Genomic DNA, 25,922 nt, shown 5'->3' with positions numbered 1-25,922 from the left:
TGCCATGTTGGCACTCCAGACTCCCATAGTCCCCCATAGACCTCCATAATAGGACTCGAGACCCTAAAATTCCCCTCATATTCCCCCATAGACCTCCATGTAGGGACTCCAAATCCCCCCATATCCTCCCATATTCCCCCACAGAACTCCATGAAGGGTCTCTAGAGCACTATAGGCCCCCATCTAGGGACTCCAGACGCCCATGTCCCACTTAATCACCCAACAGACCCCCAGAAAGGGTCTCCAAACCACCACAGAACCCCAAGTAGTGACTCCCGACGGCCGTATGCACCCTAATCCCCCCTCAGACCCCCATGGAGGGACTCCAGATGCCCAAATCCCCCCGTATTCTCCCACAGAACCCCATGGCGAGAATTCAGGGCCACAAATTCCCCCCATATTCCCCCACAGAACCCCATGAAGGGTCCCCAGACCACAATAGGCACCCATGTAGGAACTCCAGCCGCCCATGTCCCCCTTAATCCCCCAATAGACACACCATATCCCCCCACAGACTCCCATGAAGGGTCTCCAAACCAGCACAGAACCCCATGTAGTGACTCCAGACTGCCATATGCCCCCTAATCCCCCCTCAGACCCCCATGCAGGGACTCCAGACCCCCAAATCCCCCCCATCGACACCCATAATGTGACTCCAGACCCCCGTATCCTCCCATATTCCCCCATGGAACCCCATGAAGGATCGCCATCACACTATATACCCCCATGTAGGGTCTCCAGACTCCCAAATCCCCCCATAGATCCCCATAATTGTACTCCAGACCCCCAAAGCCCCATATAGACCCCCATGTAGGGACTCCAGAACCCCATATTCTCCCTAATCCCCCCCCAGAACCCCATGTAGGGTCTCCAGACCCCCAAATCCCCCCATAGATCCCCATAGTGGGACTCCAGACCCTCAAATCCCCCCACAGAATCCCATGTAGGGCAAAGGGGGGGGCCTTAGGGGAGAGCGGGAGGTAAGGGGAGGCAATGGGGAGGTAATAGGGAGTTAATAGAGGACAAGGGTGGAGCCGAGCCGAGCCGTGCCGAGCCGAGCCGAGCCGTGCCGAGCCGTGCCGAGCCGAGCCGAGCCGTGCCGTGCCGAGCCGTGCCGTGCCGTGCCGAGCCGAGCCGTGCCGAGCCGAGCCGTGCCGTGCCGAGCCGAGCCGTGCCGAGCCGTGCCGTGCCGAGCCGTGCCGAGCCGTTCCCAGTTATGGAGGGTAATGGGAGGAAATGGAGGGTGACAAGCGGGCACTGTTAGGTGTCGGCTCCTCTGGGACAACCTCGGAGCCACTCGGACACCAGCGGAGCCGAAGCTTTCCAGAAGGGAGCGGGGCCTCCCGCAGGGACCCGAGCGGAGCCGAAGCTTTCCGAAGGGAGCCGAGGGCGGCAGCGGTCGCCCGTGGAGGGGAGGGCCTCGCGGAGGGACCCGAGCGGAGCCGAACCTTTCCGAAAACAGCCGATGGCGGTAGCGGCCGCCCGCGGGGGGCGGGGCCTCGCGCAGGGACCCGAGCGGAGCCGAAGCTTTCCTGAGTGACTGACAGGCGCCGCAGCTAATGGGAACCGTGGGGGGGCGGCGCGGAAGCGGGGCGGGACAGAGAGTGACTGACAGGCGCCTCAGCCAATGGGAGCCGTGGGGGGGCGGTGCGGAAGCGGGGCGGGACGGAGAGTGACTGACAGGCGCCTCAGCCAATGGCAGCCGTGGGGGGGCGGCGCGGAAGCGGGGCGGGACGGAGAGTGACTGACAGGCGCCTCAGCCAATGGGTGCCATGGGGGGGCAGAGCGGAAACGGGGCGGGACGGAGAGTGACTGACAGGCGCCTCAGCCAATGGGAGCCGAGGGGGGGCGGAGCGGAAACGGGGCGAGACGGAGAGTGAGTTACAGACTCCGGCTCCGCAAGCACAGCCCTTCATGGGAAGGTCTTTGTGGGGGAATCAGCCCCAAATCAGCTGTTACCCCGTTTCTTCAGAGGATTGCCCCCCCAATCCTCTACTCACCTGCTCCTCTCTCGAATCACCGCACCCCAAACAACACCACCCACCCCCCACACTCCCGTTTTTAGTCCCCGCTGAAGGGGGATAAATCCCATAATGCTCCGCGCTAAAAGTGGGAATAGATCCCATAATCCTCTCCGCTAGGGGAATATATCCCATGAACCTCCGCACTAGGGGGTATATCCCATGATCCTCTGCGGTAAAAGGACTATATGTTCTGCTTACCGCAGAGGATTATGGGATATACTCCCCTGTCGCAAAGGCTCATGGGATATATCCCTCCTTTAGTGAGGAGGATTATGGGATATACCCCCCTTTAGCGCGTCTCTAAGCACGTTTCACCCGCTAAGACGCGGGTTCGGGTCCGGAGTGGGACGAATTCTGGACCTCCCCCCCCCCCCCAAAACAGGTCCCAAGCGTTTGGGAACCCCCAAAGCCCCCCCACAAATGTTTGGGGTCCCTCCATCCCAAATAACACCAGCAGGCGGCTGCAGTGATGGGGGTTTATTCCATTCGGGGGGGTCCAATGTACCGCGGGGGGGCGGAGCGGAAACGGGGCGGGACTGAAAGTGACTGACAGGCGCCTCAGCCCATGGGAGCCTGGGGGTGGCGATGCTTAACGGGGCCACTCACGGCCACCCCCCCCTCCGTCTAAAACACCTGCAGTACCGCGTTTTGGCCACAGGATGGCAGCAGCTAGCGCCGCACTGAGCCACTCACCTGCCCCCCCATCTCCAACACCTGCAGTACCGCGTTTTGGCCACAGGATGGCAGCAGCTAGCGCCGCACTGAGCCACTCACCTGCCCCCCCATCTCCAACACCTGCAGTACCGCGTTTTATCCACAGGATGGCAGCAGCGACCCGTGCCCAGTTTAGAAATAGACATAAATGGCTTAAAACAGGTTAGAAATGGGGGAAAGCGGGTTAGAAACAGAAAAAAAAATGGCTTAAAATGGGTAAGAAGTGGGAAATAATGTGTTTGAAGTGGCAAAAAATTGGTTAGAAATGAAGAAAAATGGTTTAGAAAGGGCCAAATGGCTTAAAAGAGGATAGAATCGGACACAAAAGGGTTACAAAGGGCTAAAAATGGCATAAATGATGTTAGAAGTGGCAAGGAATGGGTAAGAAATGGTCAAAACTGGCTTAAAACTGGTGACAAATGGGCAAAAATGCATTAGAAAAAGAAAAAAATGGTTTAAACAGAGTCAGAAACGGGCCAAAAAGAGGCAGAAATTGAAAAAAATGGCATTAAACAGGTTAGAAGTGGCCAAAACTGGGTTAGAAACGGTGAAAACAGTTTAGAAATTGCAAATAAAAGCTCAAAACGGCTTAGAAGTGGGCATAAAAGCGTTAAAATGGGTCAGAATTTGGCAAAAATGGGTTGGAAATGGCCAAAACCACTTCAGAAATACAAACACCCCCCCCCAAACCAACATTAAAATGGGCTAGAAATGGGAAAAATGTGTTTAAAAAAAAAGCCAAAATGTCTTAAAATGGGTTAGAAATTACAAAAAATGGCTCAAAACGGGTTAGAAATGGTCAGAAATCGGTTAGAAGTGGCAAAGAATGGCATAAAATGTGTTAGAAGTGGCCAAATTTGGGTTAGAGATGGCCAAAAATGGTTTAGAAATGGGAAAAAAAAAGTTTAAGATGGGTGAGAAATAGCCAAAAAATGGCTTAAACTGGTGAGAACAGGGCAAAAATGGGATAGAAATGGCCGTAAATGGCTCCTTCTTTCCCTCCCTCCTTCTTTCCTCTCCCTCCTTCCCTCTCTCCTTGCTTCCCTCCTTCCTTTTTTCCTTCCTTCCCTCCCTCCCTCCCTCCCCCCTTCCTTCCTTCGGAATGAGAGTGAATACAAGAGCAGAGGTTCTGAGACAATCTAATGGAAGAGAAGGTAAGAACACAGTTGAATACGGGGAAGAGAATAGAAGGGAAGAGGACCTAAGAGATTACTAGAGAAGAGCATCCGGGGAAAAGAATACCAGGGAACGTAAGAGATCTAACGGAATCTAAGATTAGAGAGCTGAAGAGCATCTCAGAAGAGAATATAGGGGGAAAGAGTATCATTGAATAGAAGAGAATCTAAGATTACAAGAGTAGAGAATCTAAGAGAAGCCAAGAGAGAAAAATTGAAGAGCACACAGGAAAAGGGAAGAGAAATTTAGAGAAGCTAAGAAAAGGAAATGAAGAGACTGTAAGAGTATACCAGCAAATAAAACAGAAGGGAATCTAAGAGAACAATATGTAAGCAAATACAGAAGAGAGACAGGAATAAGTGAAAACACTATACACTGTAAGACAATAGAGGAAAAAATAAGAAAACGTAGGACTACAAAAAAAGGGAAGAGAATATAAAAGAGGGAAGAGACTCTTAAGAGAGCAAAAGAGAAGGGAATAGAAGAGAAAGGAATATCTGAGAAGAGACTATAAGAGAATCTAAGATAAGGGAAGAGAACGTAAGAGGAGAGAATTTAAAAGAAAAGAGAAGGGAATAAAAGAGAAGAGAATATAAGGGAGAGGAAGAGACTAAGAGAATACAGGACAAGAGAAGAGAGTAAAGAGAAGGGAATAGAAGAAAATGCGAAAGGATACAAGAGAAGGGAGAAGAAGAGGATAGAGATTAGAAAAGACTAGGAGAATGGATGGAAAGAGAATATAAAAGAATCTGAGAAAACAGAACCAGAAGGGAAGGGAAGAGACTATAAGAAAATGGAAGAGACTATGAGAATAGAGGAGAACAGGAGAGAAAAGAGTACAAGAGACGGGAAGGGAAGGGAAGACAGACGGGAAGGGAAGAGACTGTAAGAGAGTATTAGAGAAGACAAAAGCAATGTGCTCCTGGCTTGGTAAGGTCTTTATTTTTTCAGGACAACTATCTGACTTCATTAAAAGCAGGAATCTTTAAATATAAATAGTCTTGTCTGTCGTGGAGCTCCAAACCTTTGCAGCAGTCATCCAGCTGTGAGAGGCAGCTGCACAAAGGGAATCCTTTCTCTAAGGCGAGCAGCTGAGCAGCGACCTGTTATAGCCACCCATCAATGTCTAGCTGCGCGGCAACACGAATGCCACCAACGGAGCAGATAAGCTCTGGCACCAGCCCCCGAACAGGAGGGGACGCTGCTGCGTGCACGGAACGCAGAGGCAGAGCGCTTGCTGCGTGTGCACCGAGTAGCAGTAACAAGAGTTTTCCATTCACATCCCCAGTGGCCTTACCTCTTCCTCCCGTGCCACTTTGCCGTGCTTCACTGCGGCACCCGAGGACCCTGTCCCTATACGGCTGGGTTCGTGAGCACACCGCGCACCGGGCAGCCCGCATCACCTGCGGGGCTCTGTGATCACCAGGCTGCGGCAAAGGCAGCAGTAGAGAGGGGTCCCTTGGAAATGTGCTGTCTGCCTGCAGGCACCGCGCTGTTACGGCACCTCCTTGAAATCGGGGGCTAAATACACATCTCTGTCCCTGCGAGTGGTGCCCGGGGCTGCCGGGAAAGCGAATCTGTGGACTAGGCTGCGTGTGCTCTGGTCTGTGAGCCCCCCGTCAGCTGTGGTACAGCGGAAGTCCTGTCACTGTAAAATGTTTGGCAGATAATACCCTTCAGGGAACTAGAAACCCGCACTGATGCTGCGTGCCTGGCAGGCTAGGAAAGGTAGATACATTTGGGGCTACGCACACGAAAGCTCTACACCCTGCTGCGGTTCAAGTGCCATTGTTCCTATAGGCAGATGGCAAAGCAGCCTCAGGCCTCCTGCTGGGCTCAGGGGTCCATCAGCTGCACCGGAGGAGCCTTGCTTTCAGGACGTGACACTCGCTATGCTGGTAAGTGACCAGTTCAAATAGGCTGAAATGCAAGCGAATTTGCCCAGAGCTGGGTGTTACTCCCGCTGGTACCGGTACCTGTGGTAGCAAACATTTAATGAGAACCACACGCTGAGCAGACCTCAGTATTTCAAACAAGCCCGTTTCCCCTCCCTGGCTGCATTACACTATGTTCCTCCAGATGAACCGAACGTCATGCCAGCAAAGCACTTTAGCTCAAGGTACCAAAGACGAGCTTCAGCAAGGGCGCAATCGCACCAGACACGCCAAAGAGCGTGAGGAGGAGAAGCCCCTCCGTAAGAAAGAAGGGTAGCTGTGGCTTTGGGGTTTTAAAGAGACCCTCAGCAGCTGCAGGGAAACACCTGCATGCCCTGGGGTTCTAACCATAGGATCACAGAACGGTTTTGGCTGGAAGGAACCTTTAAAGGTCACCTCGTCCAACCCCTCCCCTGCAACGAGCAGGGACATCTCCAACTACATCGGGGGGCTCAGAACCACATCCAGCCTGGCCTCGGATGTCTCCAGGGATGGTGCATCCACCACCTCTCCGGGCAACCTGTGCCAGTGCTTTACCACCCTCATTACAGAAAAATAATGGGACTGACCTGCAGTGCCCGGCTCGCTCTCCCTCCCTCGGGCCCTTGCCTTCCCCTCAGCAGTGCAGCTCCTCTGCTGCAGAGCTGGGATCCCCCTCAGGAAAATCAACTCTGAGCCCTGAAACTGCCCCACGAGTCTCCGCCCACACAAGCGGGTCAGGATAGCAACGCTTTGTCAAGCTGTCGCGCACATCACCTAGACGGAAGACACCGTAAACAAGGACAGCACACTGGGAGTACTCTGGTGGACTCCCATCGGGTTGGAAAGACTGCATGGGTACTAATTCAACAAAGACAATACCAAGAGCTGTAAACTCTGCTGGCAGTACCCGAACGTCAAGAGGAAACTGGGGAGCTGCATTGTTACAACATCCAACAGGATGATGAGAAAAACAGTGGTAATTCCCCGCAGAGCTGCTGCAAAACAGCCTGCAAGCAAACCGATTGCTGCTTAGGCAAAAAGCAATGCAATGGTCTCAAATCAGGAGAGCAAATCAAGCTGAGATTTCCTGTGACAATGCTTTCAATTACATGAATGTACTTGACTGGAAGGGAAAAAAACTTCTTGAATTAAGCACGCAAGCAAGTTGAACAAAATAATTCCCTCCTTGTTCAAGCAGAGGACGTGGTTTTGCCCCGATTTACCGGCCCCAGGTGTTCCTATAGGAGGATCTAGATCTGTCCAGCTGTTGAAGGGACACTCTGCATTTGTGCCAATGTAAGAGGAAACAAAGTCCTGCATCCAGATCTTGGGCCCCAACTCCAGAGGGACGTGGAGCCGCGCAAGTGAGCCAGAGGAAACCATGGAGATGCTGAGAGGCCTGGAGCACCTCTGCTCCGCAGCCAGGCTGAGAGAGATGGGCTTGTTCGGCCTGGAGAATAACAGGTTCCTTAAGGGGGGGAAACCTTAGAGCAGCTCCAGTGCCTACAGGGGCCACAAGAAACCTGGAGAGGGGCTTTGGACAAGGGCGTGTAGGGACAGGCCAAGGGGGAATGGCTTGAACCTGCCCGAGGGGAGACTGAGACGGGCTCTCAGGCAGAAGCTCTTCCCTGTGAGGGTGCTGAGGCGCTGGCACGGGGTGCCCAGAGAAGCTGTGGCTGCCCCGTCCCCGGCAGTGTTCTAGGCCAGGTAGGACACAGGGGCTTGGAGCAAGCTGCTCTAGTGTGAGGTGTCCCTGCCCGCCCGTGGGCAGGGGTTGGAACTGGATGAGCTTTAAGGTCCCTTCCAACATGAACCATTCCAGGATTCTGTAAAATGCAGAAGCGGGGAGGATAACTACAGGCAAACCACAGACCAATTGGTGAAAGCAGAGGGTAAATGCATTTCCTCTCTTGGCAACGTCCGAGGAGCATCTGCTACAATTACCAGACATACCTCCGCTCTCCTCTGTTGCTTCCCATTAGCAGAAACTTCTCTTTTCTTTCTGGTCTTGCAGCTGAAAGAAAGAGGTAAAAAAATCTTCTGGAGCTCCCGAAAGGGTCTGTTCCGGCACGCACAGTGTCCACGCGAGAGCACGCTGCTCTGAAACAGAAGGGTTCTTTTATTTACCGAACAACAAGAACCGGGTTTTTCTTCAGCTCAAGAAACCGCTGACGTGAGTCCACCACAGCACCAACACTGACGAGGCTGACAGGCTGGTGCGTCTAATACCAGCTATCACATCTTCCACCTCGCTTAGCTTAGGTTTCAGCACAGCTGCTGAGCACCACTGCTCGCCACCAAACACCGGTTTGGGAAGTGCCGAGTGGAAAGTTCTGCCGCCATTTATTTAGCCGGCAGATCGACACTGAAGACCAAACGGGGATAAAATCTGCTACGCAGGAGGAGGAGGTGCCAGAGAAACCCTTAAGTACCAGCAAGCTGGTGGCGCTGGGCACCAGCCCTGTACACGTAGCCTGTGCCCATCCTGCAGCCCCACAGGCTGGCCCTGCTCCTCCCGGCCGGGATGCCGGGCTGCACGGCCCCCACACGTCCTGCCTCTGCTGACACCTGCTGCCGACTCTGTGGCCCTAAACCTACAGGTAATACCACTTGGGGTTCATTCTCTCTTGCTCTCTGTGAACTGCTGCTCAGGGTCCTGCTGGGGCGGGAGGGAGCCATCAGGTACCTGGTTTCTGCGTGGCAGCGCAGCCCCTGCGATGCAGACATCCATGCAGGAGGTCGTCATCTCTTGCAGTTTCTGTGCTTACTCCAGCGTATTCTCTGGGCACTTTACCTGCAAGATCACAGCGCGTTATTTCCTAACAGTAGCTGGGAATCGGAAGCTAAACCCGTTCTAACACGGGAAACAAGTGACTCAAAAAACACCCCTTTTCTGACCAAATGAGCCCTTGCATCCACTCCCAGGGTCTCCCGAAGCAGTTCCGTGGTTAGGGTGGTGACATTACCGCTCTCAAGGGATGCGGTGACAGGTGAGCCTGAAAGAACACAGGTTTCAAGAAAAGAAAAGAACAAAGTGCTGTGCCTTAGGTCACTGTATTTGAGAGCTGTGAACAACAGCAGCAAGGGCAGAGCAGGCAGCTTCCAGATTTCTTTATGCTGTTTGGAATCAGCGAGGAAAAGGCCCTCACCTAAGCGCTGCGGCCCTCACCCAGAGCTCTTCGTCCCCAGAGGCAGTGTGTCCGCTCACTCTTTCTGGCTGTGCTTCCCTGCCAGGTCAGCTCGCTGCCCAGGGCCTGGCCAGCAGCGCCCACGGTTGCATTAACACCCCCGGGAAGTACTGCCCTGCCCAAGTCTAGTCTCCTACCTGTGCAGCATACATACTACATCTTTGCTGACAGCTACCCATCCCTTTGAGAGGGAAAACCACGGCTGTTGCCACACATGTGGCAGGTTTGAGGGCAGCTGATGCAGAAAATGCCACGCTGTACACCATGCTTCCCGCCCTGTTTTCTTCTTCTTCTCCTCCCTCTGCTCAGTCCAGGTCCCTTCCCTCACAGTGAATGAAGGTCCTCATTCTGCCTTTTAAAGTACGTTTTCAAAGAGAGCGAAAGAAACCAGACACAAACTGTGCCTGAACTGAAAAATCGCCCGCTGCTTCAGGCGGCTGCGTGAGCCTTGTCGCCCTTGCAGCTGTCAGCAAGTACACTGCTATTAACTACCCCTGGAAAGCAAAAGGCTTAGGGTCCCCGTTAGCCCGTTCGCCTTTACGGTGTGCTGTCAACGCTCACGACGGGCATCACTTACGTGTCCAGGCGAGAGGTGTTCAGCAAGGAAGACACCTTCTGCTTTCAGAAACAGCACAGAGGGCCTTCAAAAACGCTCTCTCCTGCAGGATCCCCTTCTGGGCTTCTGCATCTCACTGGTTATAATGAATGCCTGTTCCAAACAGATTACCATGAAAATGTTCCCTACTTTGAAGAGAGATGAAGCTTGAGCCGTATCAACCCGTTCTCCTACCGTTAACCCAGAAAGCAAACTACTTACTTGTTCTGCAACCCCTGTCACGTTCCTGGTTTCTGCCTGTTGACATGGGGCACCCTGCCCGACTTCCAATGAGCTCCACTGAAGTCGTCTACTCTGAAATACTGAAAAACAGTAATGCGTTTGTGTCTGTGGCCTCCTGGATAGGCCTCCTAGGATGGCAAATAAAACCTGCTGTTGAGATACCATTTGTTTGGGAGCACTGCTTAGAAGGGCTCATGGTGCCTGCACAACACACCACAGCTGGTGAGCAGGAACATTTACTCTTTCCAAGGGCAGCAAGTGAGCACATAATTTCTCCTGGCTATTTGCTGACCTGGTTATTTGAGCTCTGCAAGGCACTGCCTCTCCCCAGCTGTGGGGGAGAAACAGAGAGGGCTGGAGCTGGTGTACTTTCAAAGGCTCATTTTCATACTGGCCCCATTAGACATGTTTTGTACACTTAAGGCTTGTTCCAGCCTTTGCTAGTTCTCCCTGCTGCCTGTTGCGGTCGATTCTTGTTATCTTCTGGGCTCTTAACTTCCTCTTTGTGTCCAAATCACAGAGCTGCTGCAGGTGTTGGCTGTAGCACATTCCCTCACCTCCGAAGAGGTCTCCTGGCATGATTCCTGCAGCAGCATTGTTTTCAAAGCTAGCCAAGAGCTGCAGATGCACATTGATGCTGCAGCACTGTCCTATGGTTTGCTTGCTCAGGATGCTTTCGAGCCCCAGGAACCTGCACCCATGGAGCCATGTTTCCCTTGCAGGGAAAAACCTAAGACATCTCAGACCTCCCAGGTCTTTTCTGTCCATGAACGACTGCACCTGGAATATACTCCTGCATTAACTCCTCCAAAACAGGAGGGCAAACAGCAATACTGACCTTAGAGCCAGGGTAATCAAATCACTCACTAGAACCGGCCACACCTCACCTCTTTATTTCACATGGCTGCTGATCACACTTCCTGCCACGGCACTGGTGAGCCTGGAACTGTGGCAGAAGCTGTAACGCTTCTGAGACGCAAACCAGCTTTCACAACCCTTGAAAGGCAGCGTGCAGACCCCTGCCTCTGGTTCTTGCTGCAGACCGCTAAATGCTACCACCAAGGACATCATTCAGTAGCAGCTACAAGATTGCTCTGATCACTAATGAGAAATGAGGCAGAGACAGCTCAGGAATGAAGAAGAGGACAGCTGCCCTTTTGAGGCACATCTCCAAAAGCATTCTGAGCAGCAAGGATGCTGGCTGGCTGCCTTCTCCTGAGCACCACTATAAGGGGAAGGGATAAGAGCTGGGTTTAGGCATCCCTTTGCCATTATCACCTGGCTGTAACAGCTCACATAACTCCTAACTGCAGGATCCGAGGCTGGCCCAAAACAGAGGCACAAGCATTTTCCCCTGTTGTTGAGACAGCTCTGGAACCTCAAAAGGCCCCAGCTCTGCTCGACTTCAGGGCTGCACAGAAAGTGCCCAACCACTAGAGTGAAACCAGACCTCAGCTCAACTCAAAGCCGCACAAGGGGGATGGAGGAGGAAGGAAACACAAACTAGGGTTAAATGAAAGGGAAGGAGGAAAGAAACACAAGCGAGGCAAACTAACCACGGGTGTCAGTTCCGGTACTTTTGAAATGCCTTCAGCTCCACTGAAATAACTAGTATTCATGTTCTTACTCTGGTCACTTCCATGGGGGCGGGATAGGAAGCAGGGAGTTATTTAAACAAGAAATATCTTTTTTTCCGTGGAATTCCCATTCAGCTGCAGAGGGCTCATAAGAACAATTCTCACAGTCATGGCGAGGCTGCGAGGGCTGGAGCAGCTCTGCTCTGGAGCCAGGCTGAGAAAGCTGGATTGGGTCAGCCTGGAGAAGAGAAGGCTCCTTAAGGGGAGACCTTAGAGCAGCTCCAGTGCCTAAAGGGCTACAAGAAACCTGGAGTGGGGCTTGGGACAAGGACCTGCAGGGACAGGACAAGGGGAATTGGCTTTAAACCGGCCAAGGGGACACTGAGATTAGACATTAGGAAGAAATTCTTCCCTGGGAGGGTGCTGAAGCACTGGCACCCAGAGAAGCTGTGGCTGCCCCATCCCTGGCAGTGTTCAAGGCCAGGTTGGACAGAGGGGCTTGGAGCAACCTGCTCTAGTGGAAGGTGTCCCTGCCCAAGGCAGGGGGTTGGAACTGGATGAGCTTTAAGGTCCCTTCCAACCCAAACCATACCACGACATTTTTCCATCCCTGGTGATAGGCAGGCAGGTGTCAAGTCCCCCGCTCCCCATCCCTCTCTGGGGATGGGCACTCACTGTAGGGGCAGCTCTCCAGCGCACAGGGCAATTCTCCTTTTGGAGACAGCCTCCTGGAAGGATGCAGCCATTTCATCCTGTTTCAGGGAAACACCTCTCCATGTGCTATCATCACAACCGGCCACAAACTTCCCCTTTGTTGGGGGAAGAGAGGGAAACTGATGTGTTTGACTCCTGGAAAGGCTCTGGGCTGTGATGAGAAACATCCTGCACACAGGAAAAAAAAAAAAAAAAATCAAGTAGTTTTGGGAAGGCCTGGCAAACTGCTGGACCTCGAGAAGAGCTTCACAGAAACTGCACTTTCCTGTTATTGTCAATCATTTGGGCTATACAGGCTGAGATACCAGAACATTGGAGTTACTGCAGATAAAGACTGTGAAGGTAGCATTTTACCCTGGCTGCTCTCCTCAGCCAAAACCACTGCAGCAAGCTGGGTTAATGCGTGGATTCACATGCTGCCAGCACCAATGCAGCCTCTGCTGCTGCACCTTTCTCTGCACTGTCACCCCAGCTCTAAACCTGGCTCCCACCCACATTTGACTAGGGGCTCTTGTTCCTCTCAACACTCCCTCATGTTGTCTAGGCCTGAGGCTGCATTGAAGGTGCTGCTCAAATGCTAGAAACACCAGATGAAGGGACAACACTTGCAAGGGAGGCTCTTTAAGTAATACTTAAAAAACTAGTGCTCTGACCACTGTTAATTTTCTTGCAATGCACAAATGAGCACACCGGGGCAAGCTCTCCTCATTAAATTTCAGTGTGACAGAGCAGAATCTCACAGTGTTTGTCTTAAGTGATTCTCTTTTAATAGTAAAAATACATCGTTACTTTTACTGTTAAGCAGGTATCCTGCTTGTACAGGTTTACTAGATTATTTTCCATGATAGATAAAATAACCAACTAGAACAGTCAACAATGAGCAGTAACCTCCAGGTCTGTCACCTGCGTCAACTGCAGCTGGATAATATCTCTACCCTTTTCTTTATACAGCACTTGTGATTTTGGCAGAATAATGTTTTAAAATACATTGAGACATCGGTTAGCCAAATGCTTCCCTATGATTCTACGATACAACATTAGGTACAATGACCTACCTCCTTTCGCTAGGCAAAGCTCCAGGGTAATGGATATTTCGTAGTATCAGAATTAGCAGTGGAATTCAGAACGCTCTTTAGCCAGGCCCTGAAATATTTAACATGAAATAAGATACAACCTCCCCTACCTCGACTTCCAGACAATAACCCAGAAAGGACTGCTTCAGGGAAGCTTACTCTTGCCTACAGATAACAGCAAAAAAAGCATCTGAAGAAAATAACATTATTTTTCAAACCCTTTTTTTGCTCCCCCAAACACATTTTCTTGCTACTTTCTGTTGCCGGGTTTCCCTTTATAGAGAGCAATGATTTATGGGAGAACTCCTGACTTTCAACCAGCTGTAGCCACTGCTGAGATCAGGGAACAAACCTGACCTCAGTTAGGCAGGGAGTAATCTGCTTTCAATCCCTCCCCCCGCCGCGCCCCGCCCCCCCCCGCCTTAAATGAACACAGTATATTTGAAAGTATTTTTCTTGTATAAAAAAAAAAAAACCACAATCAGCAGAAGGATATGAGGGGAAACTACAAAAAATGAACAAACTAAGTGCTCAAAGGCAAAAAATGAGCACTTTTCCACCAACAAATCCTAGTCTAGTGAGTGTATGTGCTATATTTATTAAGTAAAACAGTACAGAAATGACTTGATGATTACACTGAAGCTGACTGAAGTTTCTGCATCTATTTTCACCTTCCACTTGTGCTGCTAGAATCACACAAACTTGCTCTAAGGTTAAAGAGCTGAGAGCACAGTGTCCCAGAACATTTCCTCTCTTAGTTGTGCACAGCGTTTGATTCATAACCCAGATCTTGTTTAAAGAGTCAGCTTCTGTCTGATTTCTATTGGTGTCAGTTCAAATCCTACCGCTGCAATAGGAAGTAAAAGAATTCTCTGGACTCCACCTCCAGAAGGCAGAGCCTTAAACGCCTGAAGCACACCTCCTCTGACCCTGAGACACACTCATTAATTCCGGGTGCCTCAGAGGTTAGACAACATTTAAACCAGCCCGGCAGTGGTGGACGGTTAGAGACAGCAGGCCCTCCAGCTCCTCCAGCTGAAACCAAGAAGTTTTGGGGAGGCGGTGGAAGACAAAGGGACAGTTTCCCTCGGCTGTGGGGTGTCTGGAGGTTTGCACAGGGACAGGGGAATTAGCTTCAGGTACCACAGATCTGACACAGTCTCAGAATCCAGACCCAGATAGTCAGAGATGACACGCTGCAGGCTGTCGTGTGCCAGTGGGATTGTTTTAAATATGCTGCCCTTTTAAGAGAAAGCAGTGAAGCTCTTGTGAAAACCACAAGTGATGACATTTGTCGTGGTTCATTCCACAGCCTCAGGTCAGCATTCAAGAAAATTCAGTGACCTGAATGTAAACAGGTCTACAAAAGATGCACAGAGTTTTTCATCTCAGTTCTGGGGCCCTCAAGGAGGGGGCATACACAGACAGAGAGAAAAATGCCTCTCCTTATCTTCATCAGGACTTAGTTATCGCCTTCCGCTTCCCCATTGTGAAGGCTGAACACAGAGCAAGCAGATTTCCAGGAACACAAGCGTTTTTCACTCTCATCACTACTGCGACTGCATTATGTCCCCTTACACACACACTAGTAGCCTTGCAGAAAAAGTATAAGGAGAATTTTGCTTACTTCTATGAGCGCCATATGCAGAGAAGATTTACCAAGGCAGAAACTGTAACAGGATCGTGACTGAATCTCCTGAATATCTATTAACAGATACCAAGTTTAAAGGGCACTCACTAAACGCTAACCATGTTTGCCTGAGCTGCAGGTACACCCTGAAGTCTCTCTGGAACCCAGTACGAGAAACAGTGAGGTCAGACCCGGGTATTCCTTTAATATGGTTGTAACAATGCCACATGCCTGTTAAAAAACAATCAAGATCAAGTGAGTGTTTCTGAAGAGTGCAAAGACAAGGCTGGGGTTGTTTTAAACCTTGACAAGTGAAGTGTTTTGCCCTCAGCACGTCAAGTAAGCGAAACCCAAACACGCATTACTGCGAGACTAGTCAGCTATGACATCACACCTATAGAAAAGCAAGATCAGTGCAAGTGAATGCCGACTAAGCACACCGTGATTAGATAGTTCAGGTTGCTACATCTGGTGCCAAGTACCAGCACAGATGGATTCTTACTAAATTTCGCTGCCATTTAAGCCCTTCTCGCTTAACCATGTTTAAACCTAGGCACTAGCTCTCCCAGCTACAGCATCCAATTGATGTAATCACTTACTTTCCGTGCCCAAAATTAAGCAATACGTAACTCAGCACATAACTCATTAAGCACATAACTCAGGAGCCTTAAGAACCGGCTTGACACGCTCTGCTCTACCACTGTGGAGAACTTAAGTACTAAAGGATACTTGCCACAGTACCACAACCACATGGAAGTACTCCATCACCTCCTGATACGTACGGACCTTGTGAGGACTGTTAACGTAAGGCTTGCAGAACTGCTTGAAGTAACTCCATTGATTGGGTTTGTATCTGTAGGAAGCCTGAACGTCAGCGTAGGTCACAAACCTGCCTGGGCTCTCTGAGACACAAAGCTGCAAGAAAAGAAGGGTTTGAAATACCATAACTTCAACATGCACACTCTGTGCTTAAAGACAACGCCATCTTTGGGCGACAGTGTCGTGGTTTAAACCCAGTCAGCCATAAATCAGCCATGCAGTCTCTCTCTCACTTCCTCCCTTTTCTTCCCCCTGCTCCCAGAGGGACGGGAAGGAGAATCGAAAGAATATAACTCTCACGGGTTGAGATAAGAACAGTTTAGTAACTAAGGTATAACACAGATCACTACTGCTACCACCAACAATAATGACAAAGGAAATAACAAGGGAAGAGTATACAACACCTCACCACTCGCCAATCGAAAACTCACCTCATCCAGCCTGACCAAACACCTACCGATACCTTGTCCAACCACGCAGTGAACTAGCCCTACTGGGTAACTCTCAGGTACATCCTGGGCATGACTTGCTGTGGTATGGAATACTTCTTTGGTTGGTTTGGGTCAGGTGTCCTGTCTCTGCTTCCTCCTGGCTTCCCCTCCTGCCTGGCAAAGCATGAGGCTCAGAAAGTCCTTGCTCAGACTAAACATCTGAGCCGTAACTAAAGACATCGGTGTTATCAGTGCTGTGCCCAGGCCAAAAGTCAAAAACACAGCGCTGCACCAGCTACTAAGAAGCAGCAAAAAATGACTGCTACTGCTGAACCCAGGACAGACAGACACGCTCTGCAGTTAAAAAGAATGCTATCTTTATACAACCTATGAAATTAAGCCACTGCAAACTGCTGTTGCAGTTAAACAGTAAGCTGGGGTACCAAATGTCTGCCAGAGAGTTCTGAAATCGAAACCTAAAAGGACATAAGTAAAGAAAGGGGCCTACTGGACACCTGCACAGGCAACGCATGGCCAGAAGCCTGTCCACAGAGCACCAGGACAGTCTAGAAACAAGAGACTTTCCCAGAAACAAGTCCTGGAACGCTCATTTTCAGCCGCACGCAGCGACCAGCCAGGTCAGACATACTCTGTCCTGTAGGGTGCAGGATGCACAGGCTGCGCACTGGGCCATCCACAGCTGTCTCATACATTAAAAGCACGAGGATTCAAAGGGCGTTTGTAAAGCTTTAACGAGACAAACTCCGTTTCATCTTCAGACGGCATACTTTTTAGATGGAAGAAAATTCCGTGAGCAACCCTTAGACCAACTGCTGCCACATCTAAGGCCTTCAGCTCAACGGCCAGGGCAAATCAGCAGCAGACCACATAAAGATTCTGCCTGTTCTCAACAGGTTGAGACTTTAAATCATTCAGCATAAACAGAGAAGCCCTAAAGCCACCCAGTCTGGTAGCTCGATGCGTCTCCTGCTACAAGCACCCTGCAACACAGACTGAGATCGGGATCGGCTCCCTCACAACGCTGTCTCTGCATCTGGAATACTAAGCATTTATGAAGAAACCTGATGACTTTACTGCAGCAAGGCTGGTGTCCAAAGCGGGGGAAACCAGAAGAGCAGCAGCAGCAACTGAAGTCAACAGAAAGGCTGTGATGAGCTGGCTGGGGTCCCCCAGGGCACAACACAGTCTATTTGTAGAACAAAAGGAGCACAATGAGCCCTGCCCCTGCTGCTGCTGCTGCTGCTGCTGCTGCAGACCTCACTCGTTCCATGGAGAGAGAATTTCAGTCTCCAGATCTTTCAGCATCTTAATGCTACAGTGAACAGCCTCATTTCCAAACTAACTGCAAGCTTAGATCCGAGGAAATAAACAGGGGATTCCTTGGCTACTTTCTAAATGGCTATTTCCATCTTCCCCCCTTTCCCTACCAATGAAGGTACGGTGTGAATTAAGGGCCCTCCGGGTCACCCGCCCCCCTCCCCCCCCGTTTATTTACTTCCCCCCAGTACCGAGCACGACGTGCTGCGGTACGTATGGAATACGCCTTTGGCTAGCCCAGGTCCGGCGTCCTGCCTCTGCTCCCTCCCGGCTTCTTGTGCCCCTCCTCACTGGCAGAGCACGAGGAACCGAGCAACCACGGAAACGTCAGTGCGTTACCAGCGTTATTCTCAGAGGAAAGGCAAAACTCAGCCCTGCACCAGATCCTAGGAAGAGAATTAACTCTGCTGCAGCTGAAACCAGGGCAAAAGGGGAGAGACAAGCACAGCGGCAGGGCGCAGGATGCCGGTCAGGAGCTTCCGAGGCGCCTGCGATTCATCAACGGAGACGAAGGCAGAATCAAGCGCGCCGGGGGCTCCTCACCCGGCTCATCCCCAGCAGCCGCAACCCTGCCGCACTGGGCGCTGTGAAGCTTTCCGCGCCGGGCGGCCAGAGGGCAGGAGACGCCCCTCTGCGCCCGCCCGAGCGGGCCCGCCTCCCCGATAACCCCGGCCTCCCAGTGGGCTCGGATCTCACCTGCTGCCGCCGCTGCCGGGACCCGGACCCGGGCCTTGCCCGCCGCCATGCTGCTCCCGGCAGCTGCGCCTGCGACACCGAAACGACGCGCGGAGGGACCGGGGCCGGCGCGCGAACGCCGGGCTGCGGCCACGAGCACCCCTCGAGCCCACCCGCACCCCAACGCGGGTCCCCCGCAGCCATTGTTCACCGGAAGCCAGCAGCCACCACGTGACCCCGGCCACTTCCGGGGGCAGCAGCGGGGAGGACCGCGGGCGCTCATTCGCGGAGGCGGGGCTGCAGTACCGAACTCCGGGCACAGGATGGCAGCAGCGAGAGCGCCGGGCGCCACACGGCACCTCCCCCATACCCCCGCTGGACCGATTTTTGCGGGGATTTCCCCTCCCGGCATCCCCCCCGCCCCAACCCTTGCAGACCCAGAACGAAGGGGGTTGGAGTACTTTGGGGCCACCACAGCGGCTCCGGCTCCGCAAGCACAGCCCTTCATGGGAAGGTCTTTGTGGGGGAATCAGCCCCAAATCAGCTGTTACCCCCTTTCTTCAGAGGATTGCCCCCCCAATCCTCTACTCACCTGCTCCTCTCTCGAACCACCGCACCCCAAACAACACCACCCACCCCCACACTCCCGTTTTTAGTCCCCGCTGAAGGGGGATAAATCCCATAATGCTCCGCGCTAAAAGGGGGAATAGATCCCATAATCCTCTCCGCTAGGGGAATATATCCCATGAACCTCCGCACTAGGGGGTATATCCCATGATCCTCTGGGGTAAAGGGACTATATGTCGCAAAGGCTCATGGGATATATCCCTCCTTTAGTGAGGAGGATTATGGGATATACCCCCCTTTAGCGCGTCTCTAAGCACGTGGCAACCGCTAAGACGCGGGTTCGGGTCCAGAGTGGGACGAATTCTGGACCTCCCCCCCCCCCCCCCCCCCCCCAAACAGGTCCCAAGCATTTGGGAACCCCCAAAGCCCCCCCACAAATGTTTGGGGTCCCTCCATCCCAAATAACACCAGGAGGCGGCTGCAGTGATGGGGGTTTATTCCATTCGGTGGGATCCAATGTACCGGGGGGGGGCGGAGCGGAAACGGGGCGGGACTGAGAGTGACTGACAGGCGCCTCAGCCAATGGGAGCCGTAAGGGGGCAGAGCGGAAACGGGGCGGGACGCAGTGTGACTGACAGGCGCCTCAGCCAATGGGTGCCGTGGGGGGGGGCAGAGCGGAAACGGGGAGGAAATAGGGCGGGTCTAAGAGTGACTGACAGGCGCCTCTGCCAATGGGAGCCGTGGGGGGGCGGGGCGGAAACGGGGCGGGACTGAGCGTGACTGACAGGCGCCTCAGCCAATGGGAGCCGTGGGGGGGGCAGAGCGGAAACGGGGCGGGACGCAGAGTGACTGACAGGCGCCTCAGCCAATGGGCGCCGTGGGAGGGGGGAGAGCGGAAACTGGGCGGGACTGAGTCCCCCCCATAGACTCCTACAGACCCCCATAAACCCATAGAGACCCCCACAGACCCTCATAAGCTCCCTATAGACCCCCCATGGACACCTATAAATCCCCTATAGACCCCCCCCAGACCCCCATAGACCCCCCCAGACCCCCATAAACCCCCTATAGACCCTCCACAGACCCCCATAAACACCCCATAGACCCAAACAGATGCCCCATAGACCCCCAATAGACCCCATAAACCCACTACAGACCCCCCCCAGACCCCCATAGCCCCCCACAAAGTGCCATAGACAGCCTATAGACCCCCATGGACCCCCCCAGACCCCCATAAACCCCAACAGATGCCCCACAGACCCACAATAGACCCCCACAAACCAACTATAGGACCCCACCAGACGCCCATAAACCCCCATAGACACCCTATAGACCCACCAGACCCCCATAAACCCCCTATAGACCCCCCATAGACGCCCATAAATCATCTATAGACCCCCCCAGACCCCCATAAATCCCCTATAGACCCCCCATAGACGCCCATAAACCCCAATAGACCCCCCAGACCACCATAAACCCCCCATAGACCCCAACAGATGCCCCATAGACCCCCAATAGAACCCCATAAACCCACTATAGACCCCCCCCAGACTCCTATAGACCCCCATAAACCCCTATAGACCCCCCACAGATCCCCCCAGACCCCCATAAACCCCCTATAGACCCCCAACAGGTGCTCCATAGACCCACAATAGACCCCCACAAACCCACTATAGACCCCCCCCAGACCCCCATAGCCTGTAGACCCCCATAGACCCCCATAAATCCCCTATAGACCCCACCCCGACCCCATAGACCCCCCCAGACCCCCATAAACCCCCTATAGACCCCCAACAGATGCCCCATAGACCCCCAACAGACCCCCATAAACCCACTATAGACCACCCACAGGCCCCCATAGACCCCTATAGACCTGCATAGACCCCCCCCTTGTCCCTTGACAGGACAAGGGGTAACGGGTTCAAACTGAAACAGGGGAAGTTTACATAGGATCTAAGGAGGAAATTCTCTCCTGTGAGGGTGCTGAGGCACTGGAATGGGTTGCCCAGGGAGGTTGTGAGTGCTCCATCCCTGGCGGTGTTCAAGGCCAGGCTGGATGAGGCCTTGGGTGGGATGGTTTAGTGTGAGGTGTCCCTGCCCACGGCAGGGGTTTGGACCCGGATGATCTGAAGGTTCCATCCAACCGTAACTATTGTATGATTCTATGATATGCATGTCTGTCCGTAATGAATATGTATGCTCAGTGACTACAGAAGGACGGCTTGTTTAGCAGTTCGGAGACACAGGTTCGGAGGAGCTGTCCCCCGTGTCTGCCGGCGCCGCAATAAAGAATACCTGCTTGAACCTTGAACCCTTTGTTGGCGAGTTTGTTCCTGGAGTTTTCTCCGACCCACCATCGACCCCCGTATCTCCCTAATCCCCCCATAGATGCCGACAGACCCCATTATGGGCCTCCAGACCCTCAACTCCCCCCATATCCCCCTCTAAACACCTCATATCCCCCCCATAGACCTCATAGAATCCCATTTACGGAGTCCAGCCATCCATATCGCCCCATAGACACCCTGTCTCCCCCCATATCCCCCAATGAATGCCATGTTGGCACTCCAGACTCCCATAGTCCCCCATAGACCTCCATAATAGGACTCGAGACCCTAAAATTCCCCTCATATTCCCCCATAGACCTCCATGTAGGGACTCCAAATCCCCCCATATCCTCCCATATTCCCCCACAGAACTCCATGAAGGGTCTCTAGAGCACTATAGGCCCCCATCTAGGGACTCCAGACGCCCATGTCCCACTTAATCACCCAACAGACCCCCAGAAAGGGTCTCCAAACCACCACAGAACCCCAAGTAGTGACTCCCGACGGCCGTATGCACCCTAATCCCCCCTCAGACCCCCATGGAGGGACTCCAGATGCCCAAATCCCCCCGTATTCTCCCACAGAACCCCATGGCGAGAATTCAGGGCCACAAATTCCCCCCATATTCCCCCACAGAACCCCATGAAGGGTCCCCAGACCACAATAGGCACCCATGTAGGAACTCCAGCCGCCCATGTCCCCCTTAATCCCCCAATAGACACACCATATCCCCCCACAGACTCCCATGAAGGGTCTCCAAACCAGCACAGAACCCCATGTAGTGACTCCAGACTGCCATATGCCCCCTAATCCCCCCTCAGACCCCCATGCAGGGACTCCAGACCCCCAAATCCCCCCCATCGACACCCATAATGTGACTCCAGACCCCCGTATCCTCCCATATTCCCCCATGGAACCCCATGAAGGATCGCCATCACACTATATACCCCCATGTAGGGTCTCCAGACTCCCAAATCCCCCCATAGATCCCCATAATTGTACTCCAGACCCCCAAAGCCCCATATAGACCCCCATGTAGGGACTCCAGAACCCCATATTCTCCCTAATCCCCCCCCAGAACCCCATGTAGGGTCTCCAGACCCCCAAATCCCCCCATAGATCCCCATAGTGGGACTCCAGACCCTCAAATCCCCCCACAGAATCCCATGTAGGGCAAAGGGGGGGGCCTTAGGGGAGAGCGGGAGGTAAGGGGAGGCAATGGGGAGGTAATAGGGAGTTAATAGAGGACAAGGGTGGAGCCGAGCCGAGCCGTGCCGAGCCGAGCCGAGCCGTGCCGAGCCGTGCCGAGCCGAGCCGAGCCGTGCCGTGCCGAGCCGTGCCGTGCCGTGCCGAGCCGAGCCGTGCCGAGCCGAGCCGTGCCGTGCCGAGCCGAGCCGTGCCGAGCCGTGCCGTGCCGAGCCGTGCCGTGCCGAGCCGTGCCGAGCCGTGCCGAGCCGTGCCGTGCCGAGCCGTGCCGAGCCGTTCCCAGTTATGGAGGGTAATGGGAGGAAATGGAGGGTGACAAGCGGGCACTGTTAGGTGTCGGCTCCTCTGGGACAACCTCGGAGCCACTCGGACACCAGCGGAGCCGAAGCTTTCCAGAAGGGAGCGGGGCCTCCCGCAGGGACCCGAGCGGAGCCGAAGCTTTCCGAAGGGAGCCGAGGGCGGCAGCGGTCGCCCGTGGAGGGGAGGGCCTCGCGGAGGGACCCGAGCGGAGCCGAAGCTTTCCGAAAACAGCCGATGGCGGTAGCGGCCGCCCGCGGGGGGCGGGGCCTCGCGCAGGGACCCGAGCGGAGCCGAAGCTTTCCTGAGTGACTGACAGGCGCCGCAGCTAATGGGAACCGTGGGGGGGCGGCGCGGAAGCGGGGCGGGACGGAGAGTGACTGACAGGCGCCTCAGCCAATGGGAGCCGTGGGGGGGCGGTGCGGAAGCGGGGCGGGACGGAGAGTGACTGACAGGCGCCTCAGCCAATGGCAGCCGTGGGGGGGCGGCGCGGAAGCGGGGCGGGACGGAGAGTGACTGACAGGCGCCTCAGCCAATGGGAGCCGTGGGGGGGCTGAGCGGAAACGGGGCGGGACGGAGAGTGACTGACAGGCGCCTCAGCCAATGGGTGCCATGGGGGGGCAGAGCGGAAACGGGGCGGGACGGAGAGTGACTGACAGGCGCCTCAGCCAATGGGAGCCGAGGGGGGGCGGAGCGGAAACGGGGCGAGACGGAGAGTGAGTTACAGACTCCGGCTCCGCAAGCACAGCCCTTCATGGGAAGGTCTTTGTGGGGGAATCAGCCCCAAATCAGCTGTTACCCCGTTTCTTCAGAGGATTGCCCCCCCAATCCTCTACTCACCTGCTCCTCTCTCGAATCACCGCACCCCAAACAACACCACCCACCCCCCACACTCCCGTTTTTAGTCCCCGCTGAAGGGGGATAAATCCCATAATGCTCCGCGCTAAAAGTGGGAATAGATCCCATAATCCTCTCCGCTAGGGGAATATATCCCATGAACCTCCGCACTAGGGGGTATATCCCATGATCCTCTGCGGTAAAAGGACTATATGTTCTGCTTACCGCAGAGGATTATGGGATATACTCCCCTGTCGCAAAGGCTCATGGGATATATCCCTCCTTTAGTGAGGAGGATTATGGGATATACCCCCCTTTAGCGCGTCTCTAAGCACGTTTCACCCGCTAAGACGCGGGTTCGGGTCCGGAGTGGGACGAATTCTGGACCTCCCCCCCCCCCCCAAAACAGGTCCCAAGCGTTTGGGAACCCCCAAAGCCCCCCCACAAATGTTTGGGGTCCCTCCATCCCAAATAACACCAGCAGGCGGCTGCAGTGATGGGGGTTTATTCCATTCGGGGGGGTCCAATGTACCGCGGGGGGGCGGAGCGGAAACGGGGCGGGACTGAAAGTGACTGACAGGCGCCTCAGCCCATGGGAGCCTGGGGGTGGCGATGCTTAACGGGGCCACTCACGGCCACCCCCCCCTCCGTCTAAAACACCTGCAGTACCGCGTTTTGGCCACAGGATGGCAGCAGCTAGCGCCGCACTGAGCCACTCACCTGCCCCCCCATCTCCAACACCTGCAGTACCGCGTTTTGGCCACAGGATGGCAGCAGCTAGCGCCGCACTGAGCCACTCACCTGCCCCCCCATCTCCAACACCTGCAGTACCGCGTTTTATCCACAGGATGGCAGCAGCGACCCGTGCCCAGTTTAGAAATAGACATAAATGGCTTAAAACAGGTTAGAAATGGGGGAAAGCGGGTTAGAAACAGAAAAAAAAATGGCTTAAAATGGGTAAGAAGTGGGAAATAATGTGTTTGAAGTGGCAAAAAATTGGTTAGAAATGAAGAAAAATGGTTTAGAAAGGGCCAAATGGCTTAAAAGAGGATAGAATCGGACACAAAAGGGTTACAAAGGGCTAAAAATGGCATAAATGATGTTAGAAGTGGCAAGGAATGGGTAAGAAATGGTCAAAACTGGCTTAAAACTGGTGACAAATGGGCAAAAATGCATTAGAAAAAGAAAAAAATGGTTTAAACAGAGTCAGAAACGGGCCAAAAAGAGGCAGAAATTGAAAAAAATGGCATTAAACAGGTTAGAAGTGGCCAAAACTGGGTTAGAAACGGTGAAAACAGTTTAGAAATTGCAAATAAAAGCTCAAAACGGCTTAGAAGTGGGCATAAAAGCGTTAAAATGGGTCAGAATTTGGCAAAAATGGGTTGGAAATGGCCAAAACCACTTCAGAAATACAAACACCCCCCCCCAAACCAACATTAAAATGGGCTAGAAATGGGAAAAATGTGTTTAAAAAAAAAGCCAAAATGTCTTAAAATGGGTTAGAAATTACAAAAAATGGCTCAAAACGGGTTAGAAATGGTCAGAAATCGGTTAGAAGTGGCAAAGAATGGCATAAAATGTGTTAGAAGTGGCCAAATTTGGGTTAGAGATGGCCAAAAATGGTTTAGAAATGGGAAAAAAAAAGTTTAAGATGGGTGAGAAATAGCCAAAAAATGGCTTAAACTGGTGAGAACAGGGCAAAAATGGGATAGAAATGGCCGTAAATGGCTCCTTCTTTCCCTCCCTCCTTCTTTCCTCTCCCTCCTTCCCTCTCTCCTTGCTTCCCTCCTTCCTTTTTTCCTTCCTTCCCTCCCTCCCTCCCTCCCCCCTTCCTTCCTTCGGAATGAGAGTGAATACAAGAGCAGAGGTTCTGAGACAATCTAATGGAAGAGAAGGTAAGAACACAGTTGAATACGGGGAAGAGAATAGAAGGGAAGAGGACCTAAGAGATTACTAGAGAAGAGCATCCGGGGAAAAGAATACCAGGGAACGTAAGAGATCTAACGGAATCTAAGATTAGAGAGCTGAAGAGCATCTCAGAAGAGAATATAGGGGGAAAGAGTATCATTGAATAGAAGAGAATCTAAGATTACAAGAGTAGAGAATCTAAGAGAAGCCAAGAGAGAAAAATTGAAGAGCACACAGGAAAAGGGAAGAGAAATTTAGAGAAGCTAAGAAAAGGAAATGAAGAGACTGTAAGAGTATACCAGCAAATAAAACAGAAGGGAATCTAAGAGAACAATATGTAAGCAAATACAGAAGAGAGACAGGAATAAGTGAAAACACTATACACTGTAAGACAATAGAGGAAAAAATAAGAAAACGTAGGACTACAAAAAAAGGGAAGAGAATATAAAAGAGGGAAGAGACTCTTAAGAGAGCAAAAGAGAAGGGAATAGAAGAGAAAGGAATATCTGAGAAGAGACTATAAGAGAATCTAAGATAAGGGAAGAGAACGTAAGAGGAGAGAATTTAAAAGAAAAGAGAAGGGAATAAAAGAGAAGAGAATATAAGGGAGAGGAAGAGACTAAGAGAATACAGGACAAGAGAAGAGAGTAAAGAGAAGGGAATAGAA

At 52.7% G+C, this 25,922-nt stretch overlaps 1 protein-coding gene and 1 long non-coding RNA gene across 24 annotated transcripts; one reads left to right on the top strand and one right to left on the bottom strand.

Moving 5' to 3' along the window:
* Nucleotides 1-4,834: 4,834 nt before the first annotated feature.
* LOC136012878 (choline transporter-like protein 5-B) lies at nucleotides 4,835-23,531 on the bottom strand. 23 transcript variants are annotated; one of them, XM_065675928.1, is made up of 10 exons: nucleotides 18,135-18,356; nucleotides 15,633-15,765; nucleotides 14,970-15,081; nucleotides 13,203-13,290; nucleotides 10,019-12,315; nucleotides 9,836-9,936; nucleotides 9,596-9,727; nucleotides 7,784-8,826; nucleotides 5,212-5,890; nucleotides 4,835-5,017 (listed from the first exon to the last, which is right to left on the bottom strand). In XM_065675928.1, the coding sequence occupies exons 1-4, from the start codon at nucleotides 18,315-18,317 to the stop codon at nucleotides 13,212-13,214; spliced, it is 507 nt and encodes a 168-aa protein (XP_065532000.1). In that variant the 5' UTR covers nucleotides 18,318-18,356; the 3' UTR covers nucleotides 4,835-5,017; nucleotides 5,212-5,890; nucleotides 7,784-8,826; nucleotides 9,596-9,727; nucleotides 9,836-9,936; nucleotides 10,019-12,315; nucleotides 13,203-13,211. The 23 variants fall into 23 exon arrangements, 6 of the variants coding, with proteins under 6 accessions (XP_065532000.1, XP_065532002.1, XP_065532001.1 ...); XM_065675930.1 differs by having other exon boundaries at nucleotides 4,835-5,562; nucleotides 5,667-5,890; XM_065675929.1 differs by having other exon boundaries at nucleotides 4,835-5,890; nucleotides 7,784-7,844; nucleotides 8,517-8,826.
* LOC136012880 (uncharacterized) lies at nucleotides 8,274-10,020 on the top strand. The gene is made up of 2 exons (XR_010612034.1): nucleotides 8,274-8,430; nucleotides 9,741-10,020. It is a non-coding gene; the product is annotated as an uncharacterized LOC136012880 (long non-coding RNA).
* Nucleotides 23,532-25,922: the final 2,391 nt, after the last annotated feature.

The sequence above is a fragment of the Lathamus discolor genome, chromosome 4 (assembly GCF_037157495.1).
Source record: "Lathamus discolor isolate bLatDis1 chromosome 4, bLatDis1.hap1, whole genome shotgun sequence".
In the NCBI taxonomy this organism is placed as follows: Eukaryota; Metazoa; Chordata; class Aves; order Psittaciformes; family Psittacidae; genus Lathamus; species Lathamus discolor.
This window is presented reverse-complemented; position numbering and strand designations above follow the sequence as displayed.